At 48.3% G+C, this 24,779-nt stretch overlaps 1 protein-coding gene and 2 long non-coding RNA genes across 3 annotated transcripts in view; 2 read left to right on the top strand and 1 right to left on the bottom strand.

Annotated features, from left to right (window-relative positions):
- LOC120361654 (uncharacterized) overlaps positions 1–24,779 on the top strand; it is a 64,286-nt gene that overhangs the window by 7,599 nt on the left and 31,908 nt on the right. The window lies entirely within an intron of this gene.
- The window catches only part of PARD6G (par-6 family cell polarity regulator gamma), an 87,834-nt gene continuing 64,327 nt past the window's right edge, over positions 1,273–24,779 (bottom strand). The window contains exon 3 of the mRNA XM_039463643.2: positions 1,273–3,683. Within this exon, the coding sequence (XP_039319577.1) occupies positions 2,848–3,683 (836 nt within the window). The 3' untranslated portion in view covers positions 1,273–2,847. The remainder of the gene's footprint in view (positions 3,684–24,779) is intronic.
- The window catches only part of LOC141579915 (uncharacterized), a 27,953-nt gene continuing 6,841 nt past the window's right edge, over positions 3,668–24,779 (top strand). The window contains exon 1 of the long non-coding RNA XR_005577806.2: positions 3,668–24,438. This is a non-coding gene — a long non-coding RNA (uncharacterized LOC141579915). The remainder of the gene's footprint in view (positions 24,439–24,779) is intronic.

The following is a 24,779-nucleotide window of genomic DNA, read 5'->3' as shown; positions in this document are numbered from 1 at the left end:
AGTTGCTGTTCAGACTCAGCAGGTGGCGAGTACTTGTCAAGTTCCTAGTGGGGTGTCCGCGCTGCTTCCAGGGTGCTGGTGCTCCATGAGATCTCATCTATAACTTGCTGAGTAATCGCATTTGTCATTGTAATTTGAATCTTGATGGTGCCAGAACAAGTGTTAATGAAAACTTTGCCAATCAGGGCATATTTAGGAAGTACTGTATAAATATTCAGAAAAACTTTTTCAAAAAGTCTTTGAGAGAGGGTTCTGGACTGCCATCTGTCTATCTGAGCTTGGGCCCATTTTCTCATCTACTTGCCTCAGAGAATGTGTGCAGAGTCAGTGAAAAAAGATGGCACATGATAAGCACTTTATAAATCTGCCATTCTCTTTTTGAGGGATTACTTTATCTCTGGTATTCTCTTCCACTTAGAACACAGCTGAACTATATCATTAATGCATTTTGTTTACTCAAAAGTCAAAAAAGTTTTTATTCTCTGATATATAAAACCAAGGAAATTTTAATACATGATATGACAGTTTTGTGTAAAAGGAAAAAGTGGCAGAAGTACAGTCCTGTGTAGAAAAATACACTTAAGTAGCTGTTCCAAGCAGTTTGTAATTTCTAAAATTATGAATAGCACACAATTCTCAGAGAAAGCCTTATTTCTTTAAAAAAAAATTCACATTTGCTTAAAAACTTAAAATTTGATAAGAAATATAACTTTCCTTCTTGATAGCAGACCCAATTATACAACAGACATTCAGTAATCAGCAATAATTTAGTAAAAGAACATTTCCTTTGCGAGAGCAAGGGCATTAGTTTTAGTTCCACAAAAACCGCTTCTGACTGCTGGGGCACCGAAAGACATGCCTTTCCAGTTCGTCAGAGAGCAAGTCTGGCGGGATGTGGATCCTCACTGGAGAGGTCACCGGGAGGCATCTTTGGTCTTCTCTGTACTTAGGAACAAAAGGCCAGCAATCCATTGCATACAAATAACATCAAACACAGGTGCGGGAATTCACAAGTCCTCAGCAACAGCTATTTCTTACAAATAAATAGCATTCAAGAAGAAAATAATTTGCTTTTCACTTAACAATCAGAAAAAATGAAAATGCTGAGATGCAGTTTTCCCTGTTAGCAGCCCCATGTTCACGAAGTCAGGACAGTTCCGCCACTGACCAGCAGGTGGTGCTGGGCCACAAGGAGAAGCAGCAGGATGTGCGTGGCTCCGACAACCTAGAAAAATATTTTTACCTGTATCTGTATGAAAGATTTGGTCAAAGTTCTCAAAGTGTGAATGTAACATTTTATTCCCAACATTGTATTCAAGCAAAACACATTATATAAAATTTAATTTTAGCAAATATGAACTTCTGAAATTACTAAATGTATAAATGTTGCTGGAGAACAAAGGATGAATTCAGTATTTGTTAAAAATCACTGAATTCCACATGACTTATTACAGTTAAAAATAAGAACTGCCAGTGACCATCTAACCTAGAAATGAAAATTAGCATGTATTAATTGTGACTTACAAAAAGCAATGTCTGTTTCAAGGACAAATATGAGAACTCACATGCAAATGACTGCATTGATCAACGCCTTTGCTGGAGGTGTGTGATGCTTATCCTTCATTTCTGCTGAAAACATTTCAGAAATTTCCCTCAGAGTCAGTCAACCCACAGAATAAGACTGGTTGTCATCTCAGAGGCAACAGAGGCTTTGATCCCAAATGGGACTGCTGGGCCCTGCCTTCCAGTCCAGCAGAGCCACTGCTTCCCACCATGGATTCCCCCTTGAGGCTGAATGGTTCAGCTGTGTGAGTCACAAAAACAGCCCCTGGCCAGGAGTGGTGGCTTACACCTGTAATCCTAGCACTTTGGGAGGCCAAGGTGGGTGGATCACTTTAAGTCAGGAGTTGGAGACGAGCCTGGCCAACATGGTGAAACCCCATCTCTACTAAAAATACAAAATTAGCTGGGTGTGGTGGCATGTGTCTGTAGTCCCAGCTCCTCTGGAGGCTGAGGCAGGAGAATCTCTTGAACCCAGGAGGTGGAGGTTGCAGTGAGTCGAGATCACGCCACTGCACTCCAGCCTGGACAGAGAAAGACTCTGTGTCTCAAAACAAAACAAAATAAAAAGCCCCGGGGATAGTATCACAGCTGTGGGAGATCTCCTGTCCCAGCTGAATTATGACTATGAACAGTGTGAAAATCTGGAATTCATTTCCATGGTTGTACCTATGACAGGTTTGGGTGCATTCATTTTTTTCTCTTGAGACAGAGTCTTGCTCTGTCACCCAGGCTGGAATGCAGTGACACAATCTCAGCTCACTGCAACGTCTGCCTCCTGACTAGCTGGGATTTACAGGTGTCCGCCATCACACCTGCCTAATTTTTGTACTTTCAGTAGAGATGGGGTTATCAGCACAGTCCTCACCTGCAAGTTAGAGCAGAAAGCACGGTGAGAATGCTGAGGCATATTTTGCATGGGCTAAGTTAAAAATGTGAATTTGGTACTTTTAAAAAGTAATTTTAAAGCTTCATTTTAAAAACAAAGTATTTTTGTAAAATTTAAAAAAGCATTTTTTGCATTTGGTCAGATCTTTCCTATCACTTTGCAAAGGCGCTAGGACCTGCACTCAGGCCTGCTGCAGAGTGGGTCTGTAGGCGTTCGTTTTAAGTTCTGTGGAGAAATTCTATAAAAATAGGCAATATTTGTGTTTTCTATCCAGAAGTGGAAGTAAAGAACAGGGTTTTTGTGATCACATAAACAAAATAGGAGGGGGCGCAGTCTGCAGATCCTGTCCCTGTCCTTACCAGGGAAGCGGAGCTAAGATCTGGGGGCCTCTCCGGAGTCTAGAGGGTGACTGCGGGCCCGTGCTCCTCCACGCCGCCTGGCGGCAGTGCCAGGCTGTGGCGCGGGTCGGCCCGCAGGGAGCTGAGCAGCCGCTGGAGGCTGCCATCCAGGGCCAGGTCCCGCTGCAACCGCTGCGCCAGGCCCGCACCATTGACCCGGGAGAGGCTGCCTGCAGGCGCGCCCGGGGCCTGAGAGGACCGCGCGGGCTCCAGCATGCCCTCGATGACGACGTCGTTGTCCTCGTCACTCTCCGCCTCGTCGGGGTGGAAGTTCTGCAGGATGCGCGGGGTGGGGGGACCCCCGAGGCCTGCGATGCTGTCCGAGGGCGGCCCCGAGCTGCCCAGGGCGCGGCCGCCACGCACCACGTTGTTGCGCTGGTTGGCGGGCTTGACGGTGACGATGAGGTTGTGGCTGTTGGCGATCATCATGTCCGTGACCTGGTCCAGCGTCTTCCCGGCCACCTCAATGCCGTTCACCTCCAGGACCTCGTCATTCACGGCCAGCAGCCCAGTGCTCTCCGCCAGGCCCCCGGGCACCATGCGTGAGATGAAGATGCCTGGCACCTTCTCCAGCCCATGCGGGGTCACGCGCACGCTGGCACCATCTCGGATGTAGAAACCCAGTGGCTTCTCACAGCCGTGCCGGTGCAGCCGTACTCGCCGGTGCGTCTCGGGGACCAGGTCCACGTCGATGATGGACGACACGGGGCGGAAGTCGCGCGGGAGGCCAATGTCCAGGTGTGCGCGCCGCCGGGGTCCCTCGTCGCGCAGCGCGCCCAGTGCCCGCCTCCGCCTGCAGAGTGAGCCCGCGCCAAGGCTGCCACGCTCTGCCTCCTCTGTGGGAGAGAGGGCAGTTAGAGGGGACACACAACCGAGCCCCGCCTGAGCCCTCTGCCATGATACACCTGGCACTGCTGTTCCATCCACATGATGCATAAACACCCCAGGTGCATGGGAGTGTTCCAGACCCGCAGGCTGAGCTGAAACCAGGCAAGCTTAAGTGCAGTCCCCTAAAATGGACTCTCTAGCGCTCTCCAAACTGCTCCACAGACACCAAACCAAAGGACCTACAGGCTAAAAGGTGCTAGCAGGCACCTGAAGCAGAAAGAATCAGTGGCAAGTGGAGGGTTTGGGGCATGGCGGACTGGCCAGTGCCTCTGCCTTCAGGGAGGCAGCAGTCTGGACTGGGGACTTAAGCTTTGCCGATTCTCCCATATATTCCTTCTCTCAACTGTAAGACAGAGATTTGTTTAAGGTTAATCACAAGTAAGAGACCCTTCCTGCTTTCTTCTTTTCTTCCTATGTGCAAGCCCCACACAGTGTCTGCTAGCCAGCATTCTAGGCCCCCTGAAGGTGATGCTGTGAGGCGTGTGAGCATTTCCATGCATTTTTGGTTAGCAGCTGATGAGGGGAGATGAGTAGAGGAAGGAGTGGGAGTGGGAGCAGAGGACAGCTGCTTCCCTTCTGTGAGGTCCTGCACACAACTGCCAGCGCGTGGCATGACACATTTGTGGCAGTGTGGAAACTTTACCCTAAAGTTAGGCTACTGCAAAATAAAACCAAAGTCCACTGAATTAATCAAGCAGAAACGTAAGGAGCTTAGTCTAAAGTAAAAATTTTAAGCAAAGAGACTGGTGGCATTTGGAAACTATGAAGAAGGTATTTTCCTCATCTCAGAAAAAAAAATCTTGTTTTATCACTTTTATTTTTATTTGCAGCATCTTTAGTTTTTGACACACAAGGCTCTGTGAGACAGGTGTCTTGGGGAGCAGAGGGAATGGCTTGCTCCAGGAGGGTTGGTCCTGTGGAGTCTGCTGCATTCACGGTGGCCTGCTTCTGGGGCTGGGGAGGCTCACGTCTTTGCTTTGCCAGTGAAAGCCAGGAGGACTGGGAGCCCAGGCAGAAGCAATGTCATCAACAGGCGCTCCTCAGAGCAGAGACCTCCAGGCTCCAGGGGTCAGTCTGGCTTCTACATTTCAGTGAGCAGGCATTATGACTTGCTCTGGGGATGGGGAATGCTGGTTGACAGTTCTGGAAAGGACTTCAAAGACAAATCACTTCCACCATGGAGGCAACATTCAGGCAGCTTAGACAGGAGTACAACGCTCAGGCATCTCGTCTCAACCCAGCAGAGCCCATGGCTGTCCAGACAGCGAGAAGGCCCTAGCACAGGCTCTGGAACATGCTGCAGGCAGCAGGGTGAATGCACTCTGGAGCCGGGATGACCCAGCATGAGGACTGTCTTCCTGGGAGCTGGCATCCCAACCAGCACTCAACGGGTACTGCTCAATGATGGAACCCATCCATCATCACTTATCAGCATAATTTATTACTCACTGACACAGTAAGGTCTGGAAGGACTTTTCAATTAAGATGACTTTTAAAACGACACCTGTAAGCCCTGTTTACCCTGATGTGATTATTACGCATCGTATGCCTATATCAAAATATCTCATGTAACCCATAAATATATATACCTAATATGTGCCCACAAAAATAAAAATTTTTTAAAATAAAATTAGACTTGTAATACTCCTCAGCTGTGATCAGCTGGGCTGAGTGTGCATATGTCTATCGAGTCATTTCCTGCACACTCACAGGAACACATATGGATATGGTTGTCTGTGGTTCTTTTATAGAAATGGGATCTCAGTACCTGGCCAGCAGCCAGCCTCTTCGCACCTCACACTCTGCAAATGCTAAGTTGGTGACTTCGAGGACACAGATGAGTCGATAAAGTCCCTGCCCTGAAGTAGCCATGAAGCTAGTGGGAGAAAGAAGTAGACTGAATTTTACATACGGCCACACAGAGAGCCCTGTGAGACTGGATGTGCCCAGGGTGATGGGAACAGTGTGGGGGCATCAGGGGAGGCGGCACATTTACACTGCCCAGGGGTGTGGGGACCAGCACTATAAAGGTCAAGAGAAGGTGTCAGAGAGTGAGGGGCACAGAGTCCCTCTTCATGTGAAGAAAGACTGTGCCTGTAGGGTCCGTCTGGTCTGGCTGCTGCAGCAGATTGGATTAACCAAGAGCCTGGGACAGAGTGGGTTCTCCCTGGACTAAAAGCTAAACCCAAACAAAGGCATCGGCCTTATGATGTGCTCATTCTAAATGGGAGGGATGTGGATCCACAGGGCACAGATGGAGGTGTGGCAGCTTCCGAGGCAGTGCTCTGCCTGGTTTCCATGGCATGGGTTCTTCCCAAGGGGACTCCTTGGATGACAAATTATACATTTTTAAGAGGGCAACCCCTCTGGCAAACCCATGCCTGCAAGAGCACTGTGGTGTACGTGGCCACCCCCATGTTCCTCCTTTGGGATAAGCCCTGTGCTCAGGGCCATTTGGGGTCACCAGCCCTGGTCTGACCTGAGGCAGGAATTGGGGCCACCCAAGAAAGGTGAGGCCCAGGGAGGAATGGCCTAGGAGAAGAGACTGAGGTTTTATGCAGGGCAGGTGAGGCCTGAGATGCTGAGGGTAGGGAAGTAAGAAATGGCACATGTCCATGTGTGAAACAGCCCGGCCGCCTGTTTCACACACGGGCAGAATGTGGTGAGGCTGGGCCCGGGAGAGGTGACACTTAACTGTTCTAAGCATCCTCTTTCTCTCCACCATTGACTCAGAGTTTCAGACTCGATTCCACCTCCCTCCACGAGCCACTAGCTTTCATGGCTACTTCAAAGTCTCAATTCATGGCCAGCCCTCCCGGGAGCCCCACTGCTGTTCTGCATGGTGCATTCCCTTCCACCAAAACCATGAACCTGTCTGTGTCACAAGAACCAGATGACAGCATCTCACTTATCCCCACAGGGCAGCAAGTGCTTTGGTCGTGGTGCACAGGGGACCAGATTCAGGTTCAAGCCCAGAACTGTGGGATGCAGAGGAGGGCACAGTGGGGACCCTCCTCGTCAGGGGCTTATAAATCACTTAGGTAGACTAGGGTTCCCTGCACCAATAAAAGCAAGTGTGTGGATTTCTGCTTCCCAGAAGTCATGTAGTTCTTCCAATCCCTCCTGCAAAGTGCAACAAAACCCTGGATGTTACATACAAAACAAGCTATGACGCAGGAGAGAACTCACACTAGCTGGGGCCTCAGGACCCGAGAAGCAACATGGCAGCAGCTCCCTGAGTTTTAGCCTCGTCATCCCAGACTTTGGAACTGAAGGCACCAGCAACCTGGCTGCACTAACGGGCACAGAACAGATAGCTCCAACAAAAATCTGTCTGCTCTGTCTATACAAAGATCAGAGAGAGGCACCCTAAAAGGATGGAACACATGTGGACAGTAACTGCCCTGCCTGCTGCACCCCACACACAGCCTGGACCCTAACCTCCTCGAGGCTGGAATGGGTGCCCAACAGCCCCTGACCTTGGCTCCGGTGCTAGAGAGACTAAGCAGGGAGTGAGAACCTGGACTTTTATCTTTTCTCCATGGGCCCCACAGTCCTGAGGGGCCTCTCCTGCCTCAAAACACTCAGGGGCCATCCTAACACCCCCTCCTCCCAGCCAAGTCCCAACTACTCCAAATCCCTTAGCTGTACTCCAGACCTTGAGGGGTATTGCCTCTGTGATGTGCTCTCCTTGTGTCTAACCAGCTTTTAACTTTCATGGTTGGGTGTTTTCCGCTGGGTCCATACTACTCTTCACGTCACATCTGAATGTTGTGTCCACAGTAAGAGGATGAAACTGTTGGGTACTGGGCCTTCAAGGACTTGAGCAGAGGGGAGCCTTGTTTACCCACCAAATGATAATGTAAAATATAATTCTAGCCAACTACAAATCAAACTGTTTGAAGATAGGTCTTTGCCTCTAAAACTTTAGTAAAGGTTTTTTATAAAAACAAAACATGGTGTTGAATTCTTAACCTCCAGGAATTTGCCAGAAAACATTATAATTTGTCATTTCTGCCGGGCGTGGTGGCTCACACCTATAATCCCAGCACTTTGGGAGGATGAGGCAGGGATCACCTGAGGTCAGGAGTTCGAAACTAGCCTGATCAACATGGTGAAACTGATCTCTACTAAAAATACAAACATTAGCTGGGCGTTGTGGCATCTGCCTGAAGTGCCAGCTACTAGGGAGACTGAGGCAGGAGAATTGCTTGAATCCGGGAGGCAGAGGTTGCATAAGCTGAGATCATGCCATTGCACTCCAGCCTGGGTGACAAGAGCAAAATTCTGTCTCAAAAAAAAAAAAAAAAAAAAAAAAAAAACCATTTCCACTGATTTCCTAACAAAGCTACCACTTTGTCCCCATCTGGACCTGCAAACAAATGTTGTGACTGTTCCCTTGTATTTTTCTTTCTGAGATGAAGGCAGGCTGTGTGTCAGTGGCACACAGCCTCCGCTCATGGACACCATATGGTCAGGTTGGCACCTACACAGCACACCACCCCAATCATTAGTGTGTTCCTCCTCTCCGAAGCACCCAAAGCAGAGCAAAGGCCCAGATGCAGGGCTGTGAGCATCTCTCAGCAGCCATACCTGGGTGCTGGAAAGGCCCCACTGTATTCTGCCAAGCAGGCAACACAGACTAGGGCATGTGTGGCATGGCAGACGCTGCTGGTGCGACCCTCAGTCATGGGGGCATCAGGACACCTTATGTCAGTGGAAACTTTCCACCTCTCTTAGAATTTAAAGCCATCAACCAGTTCACCGAAAGCGATTGATTACAACCTTCCCAATGGTCAGATCTAGTCACCCCATATGAAACACAAGGGCTTCGTGGTGGCTTTTTTTTTTTTTTTTTTTTTTTAAAGAGTAGTAGTTTAAATTTTCTGGTAAATGTCCCCTGTAGAGAGTGTCAGACAAGGAGGGGAGGTGCGTGTCCCTTTCATCCTGTCCTGGCTCCGTACATCCTGAGAGCGAGACAGCCCACAGGGCACTCACTCCACACATCCACCTTCCCAGGGAACTTCAGGGGAGTGCACTGGCCCTCCTTGCAGATCAGGAAGGTCTGATCCTCCCTCTACCACAAGGGGGCTGTTCTCACAGAAGTCCCTTCAGGTCCCCTTCTCCATACCACGGCCACCTCTTTGTTTAGGGGCCCCACAAATGGAAACACTTGAGGACCCAACAAACTGGAGCCCCCTTGGATCTTGGTCATCCTGGCCAGACCCTAACATCCCATGCTGACCCCTCTGGCCTTGGCCCTGTGCTCCAAGGGAGTTTCAGTGAATCTACAGGTGTAGAGCTCAGTGTGTCACCATATGGGATAATTACCACTTTTCAGTGCAAGACACTAATCAATCAAAACAGTGAAAGTCAATAATTACAAGTGACTCTCACTGGGCCTTATGGGCCACATCGCCACTCTGGGTCCTCTGTGTGGTTCCTGCCTGAGAGCATCATGGACGTGTGTGCGTGTGGACGTGCGTGCAGGATAACACACAGGCAGTGCTCAGGACAGGGCACAGCTCTTCATGCAGCAGCTCACTCAGGGCAGAAGCTTGGAGCAGATACTCCTGGGGACACAGGCTCAGGGGGTTCAGGGGCCTGGAATGGCCTGGAGAGGGAGGGTACTGTGTGCAACACCCATGACAGGCGAGGCAGCAGCAATGCTTCACCATGTTTCCAGACAGACTTGGGGTCCTGGGAGGAGGTGCTGCAGAGGGTGGAGCTGGGGCTATGAGATGTGCCCAGGCCTGTCCTCACTCCCTCCCGCAGTGTCTCTGATGCTCTGAGCCATGTAGGGAGATGCTAACAAGCACGGGAACATGGCCCAGGATGAACGTGCAGGGAATTTTCGAGCAGCAAGGAAATGTGTCTCCTTATGGTGCAGCACCTCTCAGCAGCAGGCATGCAGACCACCCTGTGCAAAGGCAGGTTCTGAACCCCTGGGCCTTGGTTGCAGCTTGAGGACACTTGGGTGAGGTCAATGCTGTGGGTTCATAAATTAATTCTGAATAACGGGAGGCTAACGAGCTACAGAATGTCTGTTACTGTCAAATGGCTGTGTATGCTGAAAGATGAACACATCTGTAGGCAGGGGGCAGAAGAGCAAGTGGCTCAGTGGAGGAAACGGGCCGACACCCCACAATGAGGAGGGCCAGCAAGTGCAAGCAAGCGACTCTGGTCCTTCCTGAACTCTTGAAGAGATGGGCCGGCCATGGGCTGTACCCTGAACCTCCTTCCCAGCATCCAAGGGCCCAGAGCGTCTTTGGCTCCAACCATCCTGACTGCTTCCAGTGAGAGCTGCGGCTGGGGTGAGAGAACAAACACATCACCTTTTCCTGTCTGCAGAGGGAGGATGCAGGAAAGAAAAGCGCTCGGTGTACAGCTGCTCATACCGCAGCTGACCGCTCACCTGGCATGGGGGTGAGGTGATTGAATTTCAGACAACAATCTATTTCTCCATCTCTTTAAATATAAACCATTGCATATGGACTTCATTAGTGAAAAATTTCAAACTTTCTTAGAAATAAAATTTGTTTTAAAGAATACTGCATTTCTAAAATTCCAACTTGGTTTCTAAAATACCTTTTTACAAGAAAAAAATTGTCGCTGCTTCTTTTTCAAGAAATATGGTAAATCTGTTATTTTCCACAAAGTAAACAATTTGAGGAGTCACATTTTTTAGGCAACTGTCCCACCCTCTCCCCATATCCTGTTTTCAGTCAAATTAAATTATATGTATATGTGTGTGTGTGTGTATATATATATATATACACACACACACATACATATATATACATATAAATTTTTTTGGACAGCCTCACTCTGTCACCCAGGCTGGAGTGCAGTGGCACAATCTCTGCTCACTGCAGCCACCGCCTCCTGGGTTCAAGTGATTCTCATGCTTCACCCTCCTGAGTAGCTAGGATTACAGACATGCACCACCACACCTAGCCATCAAATTAAATTATATTTTCTCCTTCCATTTCTATTTTGAGGTATCCAAAACAAGAGGGGAAATTGAAGTCTGGTCCTCTGAAGCTTTCATGGTTATAAGTTTTCAAAGTAAAGATTTTCTAGGAAACATTTTCCTACAAACAACCCCTTCTGTCACATAAGGGCTTAACCTGACTTAAAACTATCTTGACTCTCCAGTGAGGAACAGACCAATGGAACAGAACAGAAGCCTCAGAGGCAACGCCACACATCTACAATCATCTGATCTTTGACAAATCTGACAAAAGCAATGGGGAAAGGATTCCCTGTTAAATAAATGGTGTTGGGAAAACTGGCTAGCCATGTGTAGAAAGCAGAAACTGGACCCCTTCCTGACACCTGACACTAAAATTAACTCCAGATGGATTAAAGACTTATAACATAAGACCTAACACCATAAAAACCCTAGAAGAAAACCTAGGCAAAACCATTCAGGACATAGGCAAGGACTTCATGACTAAAACACCAAAAGCATTGGCAACAAAAGCCAAAATAGACAAATGGGATCTAATTAAACTCCAGAGCTTCTGCACAGCAAAAGAAACAATCATTAGAGTGAACTGGCAACCAACAGAATGGGAAAAAAGTTTTGCAATCTACCCATCTGACAAAGGGCTAATATCCAGACTCCACAAAGAACTTAAACAAATTTACAAGAAAAAAACAAACAGACCCATTCAAAAGTGAGCAAAAGGTATGAACAGACACTTTTCAAAAGAAGAGGCCAACAAACATATGAAAAGATGCTCATCATCACTGGTCATTAGAGAAATGCAAATCAAAACTACACTGAGATACCATCTCACGCCAGTTAGAATGGCAATCATTAAAAAATCTGAAGACAACAGATGCTGGAGAGGATGTGGAGAAAAACACTTTTACACTGTTGATGGGAGTGTAAATTAGTTCAACCATTGTGGAAGACAGTGTGGTGGTTCCTCAAGGACCTAGAAATAGAAATTCCATTTGACCCAGCAATCCCATTACTGAGTATATAGTCAAAGGATTATAAATCGTTCTATTATAAAGACACATGCACACCTATGTTCACTGCGGCACTGTTTACAATAGCAAAGACCTGGAACCAACCCAAATGTCTATTGATTATAGACTGGACAAGGAAAATGTGGCACAAATACATCATGGAATACTATGCAGCCATAAAAAATGATGAGTTTCTGTCCTTGTAGGGATATAGATGAATCTGGAAACCATCATTCTCAGCAAACTGACACAAGAACAGAAAATCAAACACCGCATGTTCTCACTCATAGGCTGGTGTTGAAAAATGAGAATGCATGGACACAGGGAGGGGAGCATCACACACTGGGGTCTGTTGTGGGGGACTAGGGGAGAGACAGCAGGAGGTACGGAGGTTGGGGAGGGATAACATGGGGAGAAATGCCAGATATAGGTGATGGGAATGGAGGTAGCAAACCACATTGCTCTGTATGTACCTGTGCAACGATCCTGCATGTTCTGCACATGTACCTCATAACCTAAAGTGCAATAAAATATATAAAAAGTAAATAAATAAATAGAGGTCAATTTTATGTAGCTTCATGCAGCCAAAGACCAAAATATCTACCTAAATCACTTAATAAAGTAAAAAAAAAAAAAGGATGCCACTTCCAGAGGTTTCCAGGGTTCTTCTCCTGGATGGAGCCTGTCCAACTGCACTCTGGGGAAGGGAGAGAAACAGGAAAGCATCCCCTTCATGCTCCGGTCACTCAGGAAGGCAGCTCTGCACGCCTGACGGAGTGCGTGGTGTGCAAGTAAGTGACTGGCAGCTCTTGGCCAAAGGCCCCTTTCTGTTTTCCATTAGCCATTCCTGGAAAAGGTGCACAATGTGCATCAAGAGTCCCTCAAATTGCCGCAGCATCTCACAGCTACAGACGGAAGGCCCCAGAGAAGCTGGCTCATTGGTGCTACCTTGTGCCCTTCCCTGTGAAATCACCCAGCCAGGTGTCCAGCAGCTCATCAGAGCTGCTGAGGACACTACTACTTCTCAGTACCAATACCCTAGTACAGAATCCCCTTGACAACGTTGGCCTCTTCCACCCTGGGATCCTAAGCTGCATCAGACAATGGAACATCCAGAACCATCACAGACCACTGTCCAGGACTCATTGGAGCTCCTGCCCATTTGGACAAGCTGTTTCTAAGTGACTGGGGAGGTGTCAAGCCCTCCCCAGTTACTTAGGATGTAGGTTCTGGGGAACTGCCCCCAGCCCCAGCACCAATGTGGGCAAAGCAGGGGCTGTTTTCTGCTTCCCAAACCTTTCCTCTCTGTTTCTCCCATGCCTGGTGAACTCATTGTGCCCAGTCTCCTGAGTTATGAAGAAATGTGAGTGATATGCAGAGTGTGAGCCCACATTATCTCTAAGTAAGGGGCCCTCATGGTTCTCGAAGACTCATTTTGGATTCCACATGAGAAAAAAACAAATTTGCATTTGGAGATTAGCTGCTCAGCTGCTACTGTTGTCCTAACTAGCAGTGGGTCGTATACAGCACTACAAATACCCAAGCTGAGGACACTCAGGGCCAGCCATATGGGTGGGTAGTACTTAGTGACCACCAATAATGGCATCATCACCACCACCATCATCATCAGGACATTACCAAACCTTGCATCACCCAAACCTACTGTATCTTGTGCATTTATCCCAGAGATGATGGAGCAGCACTGAGGCGAGCTGCAGCTCTGCTTCCCTCCTTCTGGCTGGCCAGTCACTCCCAGCACCCAGTCCCTGTTAACGGCTACAAATGAACACAGCTGGAGGCTGACAGATGAACGCATGGCCTGTGCCAGTGGTGCAGACTTTGCTGTCCCTAACACAGGTGGGAGCTTTCTAGCAGGGAACATGCTCTTGAAAAACACAACCAAGAAAGTTCAGCTGACTCAGGTTATGCATGGCCAAACACAAGCATGAAAACATGGGATGCAGCAGCCAACCAGCTGTTCATTCCAGCCCAGCCAGGGCCTCTGCCCCCAACTCAGGACTGCAGGGGCCTCTGTTAACGAGCTTAATGCTTGTCTTTTTTTTTTTTTTTTTTTTTTTTTTTGAGACGGAGTTTCGCTTTTGTTACCCAGGCTGGAGTGCGCGATGGCGCGATCTCGGCTCACCGCAACCTCCGCCTCCTGGGTTCAGGCAATTCTTCTGCCTCAGCCTCCGGAGTAGCTGGGATTACAGGCACGTGCCACCACGCCCAGCTAATTTTTTGTGTTTTTAGTAGAGACGGGGTTTCACTATGTTGACCGGGATGGTCTCAATCTCTTGACCTCGTGATCCACCCGCCTCGGCCTCCCAAAGTGCTGGGATTACAGGCTTGAGCCACCGCACCCGGCCAATGCTTGTCCTTTTTACAAGAATAAATGGCTAGGGACCCAAGCTAGAATGGGCAAATAAATTCAAGTTGGTAGATGGGTCCCTCTGGGAAGAAGTTTTACCAGATTCACGGAGGGGGGAAAATCATACATCTGCAGTTGTCTAAGAATTCCCAATGAAAGGTTGAAATATTTAGTTTTAATAGGTAGACTAGCCAAATACTTTTCTCTTTTTAACAGTTAGCTGTTACAGGAATCTTACGACCAAAAAAATGGCTTACAAGTCCAATCTGCTCACTGTTCTGTGTCACAAAACACACTGACGTGGAAAAGGAGCACCTAAAGGCACAAGCTTACAGCTTGCTCTCAGACTCTGCAGGAACCCAGACAGAGCACCCCAGCCTTCTAGCCTGAAAGTCCCTCCATCAGGGTGGGGAGAGGCAAGGGGTCAGGGGTCCGAAGAAGGGGGTCCTCTTCCATCTGACTGGGATGAGCACTTGCTCAGGCCCTGACCTCAGAGGAAGGCTCATGCAGGGCTACTGGAGAGGATGGAGGAGGTTCCTAGGCAGGGCTGCAGGGACGGCAGGCAGGGAGGCAAAGACAACAGAGGGGGCATGAACCCCAGGGCAGGCGAGACCTCCACAGGTGGAAAAGGGGAGTAGGTGCTTGCACAGCCACCCTCTGAGCCCCAGGCCAGGCATGGTGCATGGGACACTGCCTTCAGCCCCCTCTGGGGCCCACTGGCCTCCCACCCTGAGGCCACAGCAGGGATGAAGCTCATCTAGTCTCTACCACTGAGCCATAGCTCTGTTGGGAAGGCCCCCGGGCCCACGGGGCTAAAGGCAGGGTCTTCATTGGCCTCCAGTATCATCTACAAACACATCACGCAGCGTCCTCTATCACACTGGGATGTCTCAGGCAGCGCCCTCCAGTATGCAGGGATGCAGCATGCGGTGCTCACAGATATCACACGGGTACGTGTCAACGCAGCTCCCTCAGACATGCGGGATGCGTCACACAGCGTCCTCCAACATCACGTACAGATGGATGCCTCAGGCAGCGCCCTCTGACATCACGCTGTATGCCTCACAGGGCGCCCTCAGACATCCTCTTCATGGGCACTCTCACCCCAGTTCCTGATCTTCCCAAGTCTGGCTCTCAGTGTTCCTGTTAAACCACTCGCTTTACTGCTTCTGATTCAACTTTTCATTACCTAAAGTAAGAGATACAGCCTCTTTCTTTCCCACTTAGGATCAGTTAGTCGGTTTTAACTCACCATGGAGAGGAGTAGTAAGTGCTCACTCATCTGCCACACTTGATTTCAAAAGAGGAGCAGCTGCCAGTCGCTCTGCCGTGAGCCACCATGGTCACCTGGCGAATCACCCCGGGCCAAACGCCATGGTCTCGCCTGCCCATGGGCAAAGTGGCTGCCAGCTTAAAATGCAAGAAATTAAAATAATAAAGAAAGGAAGGAAGGAGGGGGGAAGCCTAGGGGAGAGCACGTCTCAGTCTCTCAGTGATGCCATCAGGACGCGCCACGCCCGAGACTTCAGCTGCCAGATCAGCGTGGCCTGTTAGGGCCTTGCCTAGTCCCAGCTTGTCCATGGGTGGTTAAGACCAAATTCCCTCCCCATAATTAAACAACATGTAGACACATACAAAAAATACTGCAGAAGAACTACACTACTGGGTCAAAACACACGCCAGAACAAGATTTCATTTTTAAAGACGACATAAATGTTAACATTTTAAAAGTCTGCCACATAAGGTGAAAAACAAAACATGTTGTGTATTAACAAGAAGTCTCAGAACTCTTTGGTAGTTTTATCTTTTCCTCAAAACTTGAAACCCCAAGGCCTCTCTCCTTGTGGCATCTCCACAGGCATGTTCTGCAGCATGAATCCTCAAGGGATTCTTCTGGGCTCACCTGGCCATGATTCCCAGCACAGAACAGCTCAAGACTACTGTCTGCCCCCCAACTGCCAGAGCAAATCTATTTCCCACCAAGACCAGGACTTTCGGCTCTCAGTCATGAAGGGTGCCCAGGTTGATGAGGGAAGTGACAGCACCTGCTCCAGGACCCGTGTGCACAGCAACAGGCAGCCTGCAGGGCGCATGCCAGAGGCTGGGGTCTGAGCACCACACACAGCGCTGCCCAGGTGGGTTCTGTACCCTCGCAGTAAAGGACAGCCTCAACCAATGAAAACACCACACACTCAAAGACCTAGTTTCCCTCTAAGAAGTGTTTTCGGGAACTTTAAGCAATGTTTTGTTTTCCACAAACATGGGGAAAAGGAACCCTATGGTGCATAATTCTTGATTTACTTTAGGTGCTGTTTCTGGACACAGTGGACTCAAGTGTAGCCAGGTCTAATCTGTGTACTTGCCTCTGGAATGTTCTGCCAACGCCCTTCCCCCAGCAAGATGCTGTGGGCAAGGAGAGGAGGATATTCCTGACCCTGACCCAGGAAGACAGACAGTAACGGAATGAGCAGAATCGAGTTTAAATTTTCATTAGAAGTATTTAAGAAACATTGCATGTTGGTCCTGGTTCTCTATTATTTCTCTCTATTAAAAATACCACCCCAAGTAATCTGTACTCACTACAGAAAAACTGGAAGTAAAAATAATTCAAAATCCCCGAAGCCATAACTCACTCCTAGGTTACTGTAGTCAACATTTGCTGTGTCTTCCCCAAGAAGCTTGGATCACCTCAGGAAAGAAGACTTGGCCATGCCCACTGCCCTCCCTCCAAGCCCCCCTCCTGTGGCGTTCCTGCTTGGGCAGTGCTGCCTTTTGGGAGGTCACTCTGGGTGGGGGTTTCCACTCCTGGGAAGTTTCTGCAACAAAAACCTTCCCCCAGTTCACGTGGGGCCAGCAGGGAGCGCCACAGCAATCCAGCAACAGACACCTGGTTGCTGACATCACTGGCCCATGCTCATTCCCTGCGCATTTTGTTTAAAAAGATTTGAAAGAAAGTTTATATAACATAAAATTAACCATTTTAACCATTAGGAAGTGTACAACTCAGTAGTTTTAGTATATTCACAATATAGTGGAACGAACCATCACCACTAATTACAGAACATTTCCATTATCCTAAAAAGAAACCCCGTACCTCCAGCCTGACACCATTCATCTACTTTCTGTCTCGATGGACTTCCCTGTCCTGGACACTTCATATACGTGGAATCTTACAACACATGGCTTGTGTCTGGCTTTCTTTCACTTAGCACCATATTTTCAAGGTTCATCCACATTGTATAAGGAATTCAGCATTCCACTGTGTTGATATACCACGTTTATTCATCCATTGATTTAATTTGGGTTGTTTCTAGTTTTGGGCTATTGTGAATAATGCCATTGTGAACATTCATGTACATTTGATATGTGCATTTATGTATGCTGTTGTGTACATTTGATAAAGGGGGAAGAATGACAGCATAGTTTGGATGTTTAGTCTGGGCTTTGCAGAGAAGCAGAACTAAGTTTTCGTGTGGACATATGTTTTCCTTTCTGCTGGATATATACCTAGGGGTAAAACTGCTGGGTCATACGGTAACTCTATGTCGAACTTTTTGAGGAACTGCCAGACTGTTTTCTACAGTGGTTGAAACATTTTGTATTTCCAATAGCAGTGTCTGAGGGTTATGATTTCTCTACATTATTGAAAATACTTGTTTTTGTCTGTCATTATCAGCCATCACAGTGGGTGTGAAGTGGTGTCTCAATGCAGTTTCAGTTTGCATTTCCCTGATGACTGGTGATGAGCATCTTTTTGTGTGCTTACTGGCCACTTGTGTATCTTTTTTGGAGAGAGGTCTATTCAGATCCTTTGCCCATTTTCAATTGAGTTGTCTTTTTGTTTTTTTTTAAAATACAGTCTCGATCTGTTTTCCAAGCTGGAATGCAGTGAGGTGATCTCGGCTCATAGCAACTTCTGCCTCCCAGACTCAGGCCATTCTCATGCCTCAGCCTCCTGAGGCTGGGATTATAGGTGCCCACAACCACACCTGGCTAATTTTCGCATTTTTAGTAGGGACAGGGTTTTGTCATGTTGGCTAGGCTGGTCTCGAGCTCCTGACCTCAAGTGGATCTGCCTGCCTTGTTCTCCCAAAATGCTGGGATTACAGGCCTGTGCCACCATGCCTGGCTGTGCTGTCTTTTCTATTGCCATGAGTATTCTTTACATATTCTGAATACAAGTCTCTTGTATGAAAGATGACTTACAAATGCTTTCTTCCATTTTGTGAGGGGGTTCTGTTCATTTTCTCAATAGTGTTCATTGATATACAACAGGTTTTAATTTCGATGAAGTCCAACTTACCTAATTTTTCTTTTTCACTTGTGCTTTTGGTGTTATATTTAAGAAATCATTGCCTAATTCAAAGTAACATCCCTGTGCCATTCTAAGTAAAGTAGCAAATAACATTATCTGTTGCTCTGGTAAAAACAAGCAAACAAAAAACCAGAAACATATGCTTGGGGCCAGGCTTATGAGAACATTTCCATCGGCCTTGGAGAAGAGAGCCCTGAATACCAGGCACTATTAGAAGTTGTCCAGAACCAGCATGACATAAAAGTGAACAAACCAACTATCCAATGTAGAAAGTCCTAATTTAAGAAATTAAGTACCATCATGTTTAGCCACCAGGTTCCCAACATTATGAGCGTGTGATGCATACCAGGAAGCACACTGTTTGGGGCTGCAGAAAAAGTTTGTCATGGCGGACAAAGACAAGACTCAGAACTACAAGGGCAGGGGTCATGGCCAGACACCAACCCAACCTGCTTGGAAAGGGGCAAACCAGCTGGGCGTGGTGGCTCATGCCTGTAATCTCAGCACTTTGGAAGGCTGAAGCGAGTGGGTCATTTGAAGTCAGGAGTTTCAGAGCAGCTTGGCTAACACGGTGAGACCTCATCTCTACTAAAAATGCAAAAATCAGCTGGGTGTGGTGGCACACGCCTGTAATCCCAGCTACTCAGGAGGCTCAGGGAGGAGAATCGCTTGGATCCAGCAGGTGGAGGTTGCAGTGAGCCGAGATTAAGCCACTGCCACTGCACTCCAGTCTAAAAAGAAAAAAAAGGGCAAACCCTGGGGAGACACCACCTAGAAAGGGGCAAGAAGGCAAACACTGATGCTGTTCTTTTTTTCTGTTAAATGAGTTTCTTCAAACAATGGTTCTTTCCTAAAAACCCCTCAAAGTAAAAATAAAGCAAACTCAGACACACTTTTCTCTGCCAAAAGGTAATGATGCCTCAGTTAGAGGTGGCCCCGGAACTGCTCCCCAGCGAGTTTGCTAAGCCCCCTTCAAAGCACATGGCTATTGCCTCACAGAAGCCACTGTGTTGTTAGTCCTGGGGCAGTTTCCAGGTCACAACAGGTCACTAATGCTCAAATTTCCTTGGCTTTGTGGCTTTAGGATACAGGGAAAGGCAGTCAGTCTGTAGAGTCAGGGAAGCTTAGCCTAATCCCAGAGCCACCATCTACTGCCCGGACCAGTTCTAAGCCCAGTGTTAATATCTGTAAAATGGGATGCCCCACCCTCATTCCCACAGGGCTGCTGTAAAACCCCAAGGCTGTGCCTAGAGCCCTCATCTTCTGCACTGCAGCAAGTTCATAGCAAGCCTATTCTTTCCAGGCCCTGCATCCCACCAGGTCCAGGATCCAAGGGTTGACATGGGGGATGAGCTCCCACCACCTCGGGAAAGTCCCAGAGGCTCCATAAAACTTTTCCACCCATTTCCTCCTTGGTCTTCCCAGACCTTGAGGCCAATGACAACTTCCTTTGACAGAGCGGGGAACTGAGGCTGGAGGCCAGTAGGTGACAGCAAGGTGACAGACAACTCCTGGGCTCAAAGTATCCTCTCATCTCAGCCTCCCAAAGTGCTGGGATTGCAGGCATGAGCCACTGCACCTGCCCACAAGTGCTTTTAATCAAGTTTTCCACTATGTCCGCCTGGAGGAAGCTGACACACCGAGAAAGGACTGATGGATGCAGCCCACATTTCATTTATACTCAGGGGTAACAGCAGGACCCAGGTGCTCAGACTCCTGCACTCGGTGATGCAGGAGAATAATCTCTCAAAGCCCACACCCCTTTGCCAAAGTAAAAAATGTTCATTGTAAAAACTCAGACACAATCTCTCATGCATTTGTCCTTTCATTCCTAACCAACACTCAGGGAGTGCACCCAATACGGTGAAGCCTTCTCCCACATGCTGGGATCAGAAGACTAGAGAGCCTGGAGAAAATGGATTAAACAAAGCAGAAAGAAAATGCCCATAATCCTTCTTCCTAACAGTCTAGTACACACTTCCCCACACTATTTAGTGCAACTAACACATACTAGATAGGAAACGCACACTTTAATAATTGTTTTGTTGCGTAAGTATGAACACAATGTGTGTCTTAGCTCCAGCTGCCATAACAAAATACCACAGATGGCACAGCTTAAAGTAAATGCATTTATTTCTCACAGTTGTGAAGGCTGGAAAGTCTAAGATCAAGGTCTGGCATGGTCAGTTTCTGGTGAGGGCTCTCTTCCTTGCCTACAGACAGCTGCCTTCTTCCTGTATCCCCACGTGGCAGGGAGACAGAGATCTCTGGTGCCTCCTCCTCTGCTTATGACACAATCTGATTAGGTCAGGGCTTCATCCTTATGATCTCATGTAACCTTCATCACCTCCTAAAGACCCTGTCTCCAGATACAGTCATACTAAGGGCCAGGACTTCGACATAAGAACCTGAGGTAACACGATTCTGTGCACTACACACACTGTTTCATAACCGTTCTCTTGCTGAGCGTATCTGAGTCACGTTCTCTGTCAGGGCACATCCCTCGTTCCACCACTGCAGGGACGTGCCTCTACCTATTCAGCCCCTAGCAGGTAGGTGTTTGGGCTTTTGCCAGATGTTCACCATCACAAAATAACACCACAGTGAACCACTACACAGATCCGCCGCTGAGGTCCACGTTGTTCACTTCCTAGATGCAGAACTGCTATATTTTACATTAGTGTTTTCTGAGGGCCACTCTCGGGCTTGTTTCTGTGAGATTCTGCAGATGGTACCTGTAAATCCAAAACCTCCAAATGTCCACCAGATCCAGTCACATTGGAGGTGAGTGCCCTGCTGGGATATCATGCTGGTAAGAGGGTGGCAAGTCCTGAGGCGCTTCCTGGAGGAGATGGCTTCCAAAGGGAGAAGAGGCTGGCTGTACCCTGAGGGCCTGTGGTGTGGGGACCCAGAGGTGGAGGAGGACAGAGCTCCAAGACCCAGGAGGAAGAGAGAAAGGTGGAGGTAGGGGCAACTGGTACTTCTTGAAGCAGACAGAAATTCACATTTTTTCCCAGAAAGTATCAGTGGTATAGAGAAGCACGTTGAAGAGGAGGGAATAACATTGTAAAATAGGAATTGGAGCAGGTAACCGGATCAGGTTTAAAGTATGCACATGTGCTTTAAATCAAGTTTTTCCTTGTGTCTCTACCTGAAAGGACTCAACTCACTAAGAAAAGGCTGATGGACACATCGTATGTTTACTTTATACTCAGAATATATATGTAATTTTCAAAACCAGTACCTCTTTTATTTCAACTCCAGACCTAATGTCCAAGTAAGTGCCAGCTTACAATGTATACTTCCTACTCCCTTCAAAATTAAAAACGGAACAAAGGCCCTAGAGCTGCCACACAGCATCTGGTCCTGGGTCTCAGCTTCCACTCAGGTCTTAGCCTCAAGAGAAAGGCAGGCGATAGTTAATGTTGGCCAGGGTAGGGAGAAGGGCGCAGTTTGCTATGGAAGCGGGTGGAGGCAAACATTTCTGTGTGGAACTGGAAGGGAAAAATGGGAAGGAATAAAAGTACAAACCAGCCTTAAAGAAAGCCTCCCCCATATTGCCTGCCGTGCAGCCAAGGCCAAGCTCCCGACAGGGCAAATAGCTCACTACAGCGGAAAAATGCTCCCCCCGGTACCACAGTGGTCACAAGCAAAACATGATCTATGTAAACAGTCCTTCACGATCCTTAAAAACCAAACAGGACACACACACACACACACACACACGTGATAAATTGCAGTCCAGGTGGGGAGTGTGTACACACATGTGCACACACACCCACATGGGATAAGTCAGTCCACATGGCAGTGTGCACACACGTGCACATGGGATAAATCACAGTCCAAATGGGAAGCACGCGTGCGCACACACACACAGACACACACGATAAATCGCAATCCAAATGGGAAGCACACACATATGCGTGAGCACACACCCACGTGATAAATCACATCCCAAATGGGAAGCATACATACACATATACACACAAACACACATGCACACAAACACAGCATAAATCACAGTCCAAATGGAAAGCACACACACATGTACATGCACACGTACGCACACACACACTGGATAGCCCAAATGGGAAGCACACACATATACACACAAACACTCAGACATGCAAACACACAGGATAAATCACAGTCCAAATGGGAAGCACACACACGTGTACACGCACACACACACATGCACACACACGTAGGATAAATTGCAGTCCAAATGGGAAGTACATGCATGGATAAATCGGCAGTCCAAATGGGAAGCACATACATGCACACACGCCCACCACACATGCATGAAATAAATATCAGTCCAAATGGGAAGCACATGCACACACACCTGCACAAGAGAATCACATTTCAAATGGGAAGCACATGTGTGCGTGTACACACACACACACACACACACACACAGGTATGGAATAATCGTGATCCAGCAAGACCACATATTGCCTTAGACAAGAAACTTTCTTTCCGTGCTTGATTCTTCCAGATACAGCTGTGTCTTGCTCCTAAGATCCACCCAGCAGACGAGACAGTACAAGTGAGATGGGGAGACCTGCATTGCATCCCCATGTCTGTCCCAGTGGAGATATCATTGGAAAAGCTGCAGTGATCTCTATAAAAATCTCAAGCACCTGCTCCCAGTAGGTTCAGCGCTGCACCCTAGGAGAACAGGTCTGACTCCTCAGGGAGATGCCTCTGGCCCAAGCTTTGTAAACTTGTACCTTCCAGCCAGACTCCTCTAGAGCTCAGTGTCTGTGGTTGCTGGGCTGAGGGGAGCCCCATTCCTTCACTGGCGATTCCTGCTCCTGGCTGCACCTGCCCTTCCAACAGTGTCTTCCCTCAGGAAAGGCAGAATCCTCCAGCCTTCTGTGCCTGCATGCTGAGAACCCACAGAGAGGAGCATCCCTGAAGAATCCCAGCTTGCAGCCATCCTCCTTGAAGCCCATTTCCAGTGTCCAGTCTGGCTTTTGGTCATTTTTGCGTTAGGGATGCCTCCAACCGTAGCACTTCGGTAAAACCATGTCCCAGCCCCCAGACTCCCTAGCAATGCTGGCTCTTGCCCCAGATTTTCCTGCTAGGATGAGAGAGTGGAGCTCACAGAGTATGAAGGAGTGCTACCTTCACATGGCACAAGCGTCTTTATCTACAGAACACACAAGGCAGAAAACAGATGTCCACAAATCTGTGCAGACGGACACTATGCCGATAGCATGGCAAGGTCGCCTCTCTTAGCCCTGCCCCATCACTTCCTCCCAGGTGTAGGAACAGGTCAACCCAAAACAGCATGAAGGTTTCAAGTCAGTGGCTCCTATTCCAGGGAGAGAGTGAGAAAGGAAGACTAGGAGACAGGCAGAAGAGCCCATCAGGTGGGTGGCGTCCTGCAGGGAGACAGAGCCCAGGGAGAGCACTAACCACCACCGACAATTTCCCATTTCATACAATGTTTTTCAGAGGCCATGAAGAGAAGGAGCTTGTCACAAAGTGCCAATGGGAACTCACTGCCCACCCCTGAGACCTCCCAATGCACCAGCTGGTGAGCACCAGAGGCTGGCCCAGTGCCCACAGCCAAGGTCACATGGTGTGGCCCATGGTGCCTTCACAGGAAGGGCCTGAGGGCTGGCTGCAGTTTTTTTTTTTTTTTTTTTTTTTTTTTTTCAAACTAAAGGGGAACATTTTTCCCTGGTAATCCCCCGGCGCTGAAGTCACTCAGGTGAGCCTCGGTGAAAAGGCCTCAGACACTCAGCAAGTCCCAGGGAGGATGAGCTCATCTCTGGCAGCCGGGCTGGCATGCCCCAGACTGCAGCAACATGCTCTCCCGCCCATGCCTGCTCCTGTGCCAGGGCGTGTCCTGCCTTCAGCAGGCCACTGGCCCCCAAATCCACCACAGATGGCCAACGGGACGTCCGTGACATGCCAGTGCCTCCCCCCACCCAGGAGGCTTGCTTCAGGGTCCCCTACTGGCCTGGACCCAGGTGAAATCAGCTGTTCCATGTAAAGACATGCAGAACCAAGAGGAGAGGTGCAGGTAAGCTATTAGGAGCACGGGTTCTACAACGGTTGGCCTTGCTACTGTCCCTGGCCACTGCCTGTGCCTTCTGGACAGTGACTGCAACTCCTCCTCAGTTAATGAGCACAGTGACAGATCCCCATGCCATGGGTTCCATGCATGGCAGTCACCATCACCACACTAAGTCCAAGAGCAAGAACTCTGCCAAGACACTATTATCATTAAAAGCAAATGGTTTGGGTAATGCAAAATCCAGAGTGATCCTAAAGTTTATGCTTTGGTTAGGAATACGATGGTCAAAGAACTGAAGCCACACGAATGTGCCGTGAGCATGCTACCTGACTCATCTCAGAGGGGCT

This window comes from Saimiri boliviensis, chromosome 13 (assembly GCF_048565385.1).
Source record: "Saimiri boliviensis isolate mSaiBol1 chromosome 13, mSaiBol1.pri, whole genome shotgun sequence".
Classification (NCBI taxonomy): Eukaryota; Metazoa; Chordata; class Mammalia; order Primates; family Cebidae; genus Saimiri; species Saimiri boliviensis.
Note: the sequence above shows the minus strand (reverse complement) of the source record. Positions and strands in the feature narration are given on the sequence as shown.